Source organism: Enhydra lutris, unplaced genomic scaffold, assembly GCF_002288905.1.
Source record: "Enhydra lutris kenyoni isolate GAN:26980312 unplaced genomic scaffold, ASM228890v2 scaffoldscaffold104, whole genome shotgun sequence".
Taxonomy (NCBI): Eukaryota; Metazoa; Chordata; class Mammalia; order Carnivora; family Mustelidae; genus Enhydra; species Enhydra lutris.
This window is the reverse complement of record NW_019154188.1, coordinates 173,857-181,833: the sequence shown is the minus strand read 5'-3', so window position 1 is coordinate 181,833 and position 7,977 is coordinate 173,857. Positions and strand designations below refer to the sequence as shown.

General features: G+C 50.6%; 1 protein-coding gene across 2 annotated transcripts; it reads left to right on the top strand.

Moving 5' to 3' along the window:
* Positions 1-2,873: 2,873 nt before the first annotated feature.
* LOC111139388 (protein C19orf12 homolog) lies at positions 2,874-6,952 on the top strand. Of its 2 annotated transcripts, XM_022491634.1 has the most exons (3): positions 2,874-2,881; positions 3,017-3,186; positions 6,708-6,952. In XM_022491634.1, exons 1-3 carry the CDS (start codon positions 2,874-2,876, stop codon positions 6,950-6,952), a joined length of 423 nt encoding a protein of 140 aa, XP_022347342.1. The 2 variants fall into 2 exon arrangements, with proteins under 2 accessions (XP_022347342.1, XP_022347341.1); XM_022491633.1 differs by lacking the exon at positions 2,874-2,881 and having other exon boundaries at positions 3,003-3,186.
* Positions 6,953-7,977: the final 1,025 nt, after the last annotated feature.

Sequence of the window (7,977 nt, the reverse complement as noted above, 5' to 3'; positions counted from 1 at the left end):
GTTAGCTCTGAAGCCTTCCTCTCCCTGCTCTCTCACAATCTGGTCCATCTCAAGAAGCCAGGCTGCAGTCCCAGGGATGGGCTGATCTCCCTCTTCCCCAGAACCTTGCTGTCATCAGCAGACCAGCCTGGTGCTTGCAAGAAACCAGGGCTTCAGGTTGGCATTTGCCTTCCCTGTGGCTGGCAGATGGGCTTTCTGTGACCAGAGCCCGTGTTGTGGAAAAAGCTGATACTGAATAGGTGTGAAGTGGGATGGGGAGACCCCATTCACACACTTTGAGCTCGGTCCCCATCAATGTACTCTTCCTCCCTCCTCCCTCCTTCCTGGCTTCTTTGCTGCTCACAGACAAATGCAAGCTTGGAGTGGGAGGGAAGCAGGACTGGCTTCCTTCCTCAATCTGGCAGTCCCCGAGAAGTCAGGAGGGTGGGCTTTCCATTAAGGACTCAGGAAATGGGGTGACAAACCTTTCTTCCACAAGAGTCTGTTGATGCTCTGAAGTCTAAAATGATTCTCACATGGAAATTAAACCAGCTCTGTCTTGCATTGAGGCAGCCACAGTGCCACGTCTTGCTGTGGTGTGAAGCTGTTGAACCCAGCCAGAGGTGGGCCTCTCGTGCCCTCCCACACACCAGGACACCTGCCGGCCCTCCAGGTCTGCAGAGCCCTGGGCTCTTGCCTTGGGCTGGTGGAGGTTGGGAGTAAGTAGTCTTTGCACGATGATGCCTTATTAGCCTTGTGGGTTTGTATGAAGTCATTCAGAGCAGGTGGGAAGCCAGGTTTTTAGATGGACGACAGAGTGTGAAGTGGCTGTTTCCTGCCTCCTATCCATGCATTTTCTTGCTGTGCAGAAAGTGTTTCTGGAGTGCAGGTCCATTAATGTGCAGAAACCCTGTTTTAGGAGTGGTGTTTGGACAGAGTGCCCTTGCCAGGAAGCCAACCTTGCAGACCATTCCTGGGGTCTTCGCCCACCTGGAAACCGGAAGCTCACTGCCTTCCCCAGAGGGGCCTTCCCAGGTCCGATCTCCATCTCCCTTTTTCCCAGCATAATGACAAATAGAAAGCTGGATATAACCTGGATATAAACTATATGATGATTAGCTCTTTTACAGGAGGATGGTTAGCTTTTTGAAAGGTTTTACCATGATATTCATTCCCTTGATTATCAATATTTGAAATAAAACTCATTTGCATAGCTTTACAGAACCATGGGTACTGGGCAAATCAAGTCACAGCTTCCATCCCCTCATTTCTCAGTGACTTCTGCCATGTGCAGTCCCTTTGCTGTTATAAGGCTATTTTATTATTGTGACCTTCGTGTATGGACAAGTCATGACCCTCATGTGGGCTGTCTTCCAGGGTGGAGGAGGCGGCATGGACTCTGTCTACAAGGGGTTGTAGTAGTGAGCAAAGGGACAGGAAGCTTGGAGGTGTGCTGGCAGGTCCAGGACACATGGTGCCAGAGCGGGCGCAGGGACTCCTGACTTCTCCTCCAGTCCCTTGAGTACCCGTGCAGGCCTGCTCCTCCATTGTCTCTACTCCCCACTTGGTCAAACAGACACTTTTGGGAGATGGTTATTTGCACTTTCTGAGCTCAAGGACTAGTAGTCAATGTCAGATGTCTAGGTCATGGTCTCTTACAGTCTTGCTGTCCAATGTGGGGTGCACTTGTGGAGAATCACTGATTCAGAACACGGCAGGGGCCAGAGCCCAGGACACTAACTTATCTCTCCTGGGAAGTTCTGACTGTGGTGATCCAGCAGACCCAGAAAATTATTGTAGGGGCTGAAAATTCTCTCCCAGGATTGAGGGGATGATTCTACATGAGTGTCTGGTTCTGGATTTTTCTTGGATCAAAAGGAGTGGTAACCAAAAGTTCTTGAGTAACAGGGTCTGCCCCAAACTTTCCGAAATTCCTTTAGGGACTCCTTGCATGAAAAGGGGAGTGAAGGAAAGGAATTGCCTTCCAGCCTTGGGTCCAGTTGAAGCCATGAGGAGAAGCAACAGCCCATCCTTGATCACTTCGATTTTACTTCAGGTGTCCCGTCAGTGTTGTGGCTCTCTATTCCCACTGACCCTGGCACAGAGCCACCCTGTCCTGGTCCTGCATGCCTTCCAGTTTCCCATCAGTGTGGCCAACAGTTTCCTGACCACAAGTATTGTTCTAAGGTCACTATTCCAAAGGTCCACCTGTCTGTCTATCCAAACATATGCCAACCCCTCAACTACTTTGGTTTATTTTATTCTCTGGTTGTTCCATCTTACTGGTCATCCTTAGGGCCATCCTGTCCCTGCCTTTACTATCCCCCATGCAGAACTGGATGGGCTTACAGAAAAGCCAGTGGTGTGTATCAGTAACAGAACATTCATTTAGAGCCATCAGGTCTCAGGGCCACGTGTTCCAGACTCACAACAGGTACTTTGCATCCATTCCCCTCGACCTTTCCAGAATCCAGCTTGTAGGTGGCTTATCTCCCTTTACAGGTGAGGAATCTGATACTCAGCTCAGGGTCATGGGGCAGGTGTGGGCACAGGCCGGGATGGTCATGGAGCCCAGTACTTTCCCCTTCTCGGGCTTGGCATGAGCTCCGTTGCCCTGTCACATGACGGAGGACTCGAGGCTGGGATGTTCTGCCCTCTGCCAGGCTCTGTGCACTGGGGGTGCCTGAGCTGGCAGGAAGGTGGCAAACGCGCGAGAGGGCACGTTTGCCTCACTTGTGAAGAACAGATGCAGTTTGTGGCTGGGCCTGTACCGTAATCTGTCATAAATCAGAAGTTACGCAGAGGGCAAGGAAGACTTCTCGTCCATTCTGCGGGTTCTGTGTGCTTATTAACTAGCGGCTCCCTGACTTCCTCTGTGACAAGGAACCCATCACATGGCTGGGTGCTGTCAGTTCTGCATACAGCAGAGCTCCTGTTCTCTGCATGAGGCTGTCCTCCAAACTCTAGCAAGAGTGACATTTGGGAGCAAATACTCTGACACTCATTAAAAGTTTTCCTTTGAAATGCTTCCTTTGAGGCTCACCAAGAAACCCCTCAAGGTGGAAGATGTCATGAAGCTGCTGTGCTGCATCTCTAAGAATAAGAAGATAAAGCTGGCTGTCAGGTACTCTGTGAGGAGCGCCCTGATCACAGGAGGTGTGGCCTGCATCTGTGGTCTGGTCGGGGGCCTACTCGGACTAGCTGTTGGTACGTGTAAGAGTCCTGAAGGGGCAGCCAACCTAGGGGGTGTTGTGAAAAAGTCCTTGAAACCACAAAGACAGTGCGTCTGGGTGGCTCAGTTGTTAAGCATCTGCCTTTGGCTCAGGTCATGATCCTAATGTCCTGGGATCCAGCCCCACCTCAGGCTCTCTGCTCAGCAGGAAGCCTGCTTATCCCTCTCCCACCACCCTGCTTGTGTTCCCTCCCTCCCTGTGTCTCTCTCTGTCAAATAATAAATAAAATCTTAAAAAAGAAAAGAGAGAGAGAGAAAGAAAGAAACCACAGAGACCATATAGAAGTCTCTGTCCTGTGGGAGATGTTCGTCGAGTTGAGGTTGCTTCTGTGACATGATCTTTGTGGCCTTAATTCATCCTATTGAAAACACAGCTTCTGAGTGTGATGGTCACGGAAATGCTGGGCATTCTTGCAAATGGCATGTGTGTCATGCAAACCTGGAGGGCGCCTCTCCCCTCAGGGATATGTCCTAGCCCTCTGAAGATATCAGGGTGTCCTAGGTCCCTTGGATGGTGTCCTTTCCCTGTCACCATTAAGTGTCACTACAGAAGGGAACCAGGGAGGAAGCTGGGATTTACTGAGCACCTCTTAGGAGCAGATGCTCTCTGGCCATGTTACATGAGCTCATTCAGGGAGATCACCCCATTCTGAAGCCAACAGTCTAATGCAGAAAAAGCAACAAACTATCCAAGGATGGTCATCCCTGTCCCCCGATTTTGCCACCTGCTTCTACTTGAGAGACAGTTTTTGGCTATGAATGAAGGTTTGGCTGGTTTTCCCATCATTTCTTGGAGCTAGGATGGGGTTGCTTTCTATGTCTTAGGAGTAGGAAGGATTCTGGTGTGTTCTGAACCATGGGCCAGGGTGGCATCAGAGAGCGGGCTGCTGTGTGGGTCTGACATGAGGAGGGGCTGGAATACACTTCCTGTGAGGTGCCTCAGATGGACCCTGCAGCACAGGGGAGCGACAAAGGCATGGTCTGCCGCATTGGGCTCAGCAGATACATCACTGAATGCCTGCTCTGTGCTGGGCAGCCTGTGCTGGGGACGTGGGAGAGCTGACAGCACTGCCTGCAGTCCTCCCATGAACACAGGCTGGGGAGGTGACTGCCTGTCTGCCCAGGTTGGCTTCTGTTTCTGGCTCCTGGCATGGCTTCCTGCCCTGTTCTGCCTTTCTGTGGCAGGATTGGCATTCAAGGACATTTCATGATGCAGAGATCACACTGGGGAGTAAATCAGTGTGTGGGTGACCCCAGACCTTCCACCTGTACATGTCCCTTTCCCACCTGTGTATTAGGGAGTCGTGACTGCAGCTTCTCACCATCCAAGGAGCAGCCAGTGGGGGAGGAAACGTGGCCACGGCCTCCTTCCTCAGTGACATTCTTTATCTCTGTCCCTGTCCCTCCATCTAATGTGCTCAGGGGAGGGCTTGATGGGATCGTTTATCCTACAGCTGTTCCCAGATGCCATTGTGGGAGCACATACCTTATTTAGATTCTGTCAGAGCTGGTAGAGAACAGGATATCTGCCAGGGGAACCCGGGGATTTGCTCCTTGAAGCCACTAGTCGTGGGTGGAGCATCATTTTACCCAGAAAACCAAGGAATTTTCTCTTGTCCAAAGAGTTAGTAATTTGCTGGTTGATATTCCTGGCAATTTTTTGCATGAAGTGCTCCTCTAAATCAAATATTGACGTTCTCATAAAGGTTTAGTGCAGATGAGTGCATCTCTTGTCGGCGCTGAGCACTTCACAGATGTTGTGGGGAGAAGTTCAGTAAAACTTGTAAATGACTGATTTCCCCTCCCTGAATCCTCCTTTCTTTTGGAGCAGAAGGGAAGGGTGACCAGGGGCAGCACTCAGTCTCCTGGGCTTGATGCTGGCCCGGGCTCAGCCCCAGGGGATCTGTGTGCCTCCAGAAGCCTCAACCCTTGGCTTCCTGAGAGGGAGCAGCTTTTACTGCTTGCTGGCGGGGTCCAGCCCACTACCGGGTTCTCTCTGGCCTGGGCTGTATTCTCTCAGATAAACCTCTAATTCTGCAATAGTTGTAGAATTAGAGACACATTGGTGAGACCGTGCAGGGAACGCCCACATATCCCTCACCCAGTTTCCGTAACATTACCACCACGGTGCACTTGTGAAAAGTTAAGAAGCCAACACTGACGCGTCCCTACTAACTGGTCTCTAGACTTTCTTTGTACTTTGCCCGTTTTTGCATTATGATCTTTTCCTGTCCCAGAATCCAGCTCAAGGGATCACAGAGTATTTAATCCTCACATCTCCTTACTTCGTCTCCTCAGCTCTGTGACAGTGACTCAGACTTTGCTGCGTTCGTGGCCTGGGTACTGGTGAGGAGTCCCCTATACCGCAGACAGCAGCGTAGTGTCTGTCTCATAGTGCCATTTCAGGGACATGTGACACCCACAGCCTCCCTGATTGTGTCCACCTTATCACCTGGTTAAGGTGGTGTTTGCCGGTTTGTCCACTGTGGAGTCAGTGTCTCCCCTTTCCATGCTCTGCTCTTTCAGAGAGAGTCACTAAGTCCAGTTGGCCTGCATCTATTAATATCTGATGACTGATATTTAATAATCATGGAACCTTTTCCAGGATACACATGTGGGATTCTGTGTGGTAGCAGTGGGCTGGCGAGGGGTCGCCCCCGCCCCTTAGACACAACCCCATTCTTCATCACCCACAGGCTCACTCAGTCCTCTTCACTTCTCCAAGCTACCTGCCTGCCCTCTGAGGGTGCCTGAGTTTGAGACCCCTGCCCCAGGGCGCCTTCCTTAGCAGACCTGCCCCCCACCTGATCAGATAGAACTTTCCATTGACATAAGGGCTTCAAGTCCCAACATCGTGCATCTGAAATTTGATCATAAATTTACCTTTAAAAATAATGGTTTTGCCCTTTTGGGGTCAGAGGAAGAGAAATAGTTGAATGAGTTATATTCGATAGTTATCATCATAGAGCTCTTGAGGGCTGGCACGAAAAACAGTTGCTTCCCGAGGAAAGGTTCCCTTCTCTGTCCCCAGGTCCTTTAACCCTGGGATTTCACTGGAAATCTCCAAAGCTCGGGGCAAAGAGCATATTATGGAGAAAACTCAGCCTCACCACTGAGCTGATTCTCCTTGCAAATGCACTGGCTTCTCAGCTCTGTCCTTTAAGATGAGAGTTTTGTGGGTAGCAGGAAACCTGTGGACCCTAGAGAAGATTTCAGTTCTCAGAGCTGTGCGGTGGGAGATACTTTGTGCTGCATCTGTGAGTATAGAGCTTAGGGAAGGGCACGTATGGGTGTCAGTTATCTGAGCCAAATGGACTGAGGATCCCAGAAACCCTTGCCCCCTGCACTGTGGGGTGGAGCGGACACGAAGCCGAGCCTGTTCCCACCCATGTGTGAATGTGCTCACTCGTCACAGCGGTGGACGTGCTCCCAGCAAGAGCCTGAGGCCACCATTTATGAATAAGGACCAACTAACTGAACCTTCCTTGTTTTCTAGGAGGGGCTGTCGGGGGACTCTATAGTGCATGGATGGAAAGGGGACAGTTCAAGCCGATTCCTGAGGTCATAATGGAGCTGACGCCCAGTGAGCAGCAAAAGCTCTATAATGAAGTCATGGCCATCCTTGGGCACCTGTGCTGGCTGGACACTATGGAGCTGACCATGCTGGTCATGAGCAGCAAAGCTCTGAAGCAGCAGCTTCTGGCCATGGTGAAAGAGTTCCTCAAAGGCCTTGCACATTGACTACAGACCTCCTCCTGGGAAGTGGAGGTCACTTAGATGATTCTTTGACCCACAGGACGGTGGGCCATTTAGACGCTTCTCCTTGGGGGCACCTGGGTGGCTCAGTGGGTTAAAGCCTCTGCCTTCGACTCAGGTCATGATCTCAGGGTCTTGGGATCGAGCCCCACATTGGGCTCTCTGCTCAGCAGGGAGCCTGCTTCTCCCTCTCTCTCTGCCTGCCTCTCTGCCTACTTGTGATCTCTCTCTGTCCAATAAATAACAAGCTTTTAAAAAAAAGCAAAATGAAACAAAACAAAACAAAAACCCCCATGGTAGATGGTTCTCTAACTCATAGAGGTGAATGTGGGGTTGGGGAAAGCCTCACCCATTCATTGCTCATGTATTGGGCCCAGCTGTCCCAGACCCAGGGGACACGGGGTCCTAGTCAGAGTTCTAGCCCCTATGTCCGCTGAAGTCCCTCCCCTGGCCACCCTGCCTTCATTCCTGGGAAAAACCCTGACCCAATTTCTGGGCAGTTTTGGGTCAGACGGAGCAGATCTTGCTGAGCGAAGTCAGTGTGGACTAGCTGGGTCCTGGGGTGACTGTGATGGGCACTGGGCCTGAGAGGACAGGCTGGACCTCAAGTCTTATCTCCCCTAGGAGGTAAGAGCACTTTCTGGGCTTTCCCCTCAGGCTCGCCTCTTGGCTTCTGTGGTTTTAGTATTCTTCTGTGTTTCCTTGGCAAAAAATCTTCATTTTTTAAAAATTTTGAATAGGTGATACCAGCCTGGTACTTTGAAGACTCCAGATGGTATAAATGGAAATCAAGGCTTCCTCTGGCGTGAACTCTGCCCCAGGCCCTCCCCAGAGGCAGCCCCTGTACCGATTTCTTGGGCATTCCTTAACTCAGTTTTTACGTAGTCTTTGAAAACCATTCATTTCCTTTTATTTGTCAATAATGTTTATTGGGGAAAGTTTAGAACAATCTATCCAGAAAAGGATAGTAACAACATGACAAATTTTACCACCCAGAAAATCACTCTTAA

Coding starts and splice junctions, on each gene's coding strand:
- LOC111139388 (XM_022491633.1), top strand. CDS start 3,003: ATGCTTCCTTTGAGGCTCACCAAGAAACCCCTCAAGGTGGAAGATGTC. Junction 3,187..6,707: donor CCTACTCGGACTAGCTGTTG/GTACGTGTAAGA, acceptor CTTGTTTTCTAG/GAGGGGCTGTCGGGGGACTC.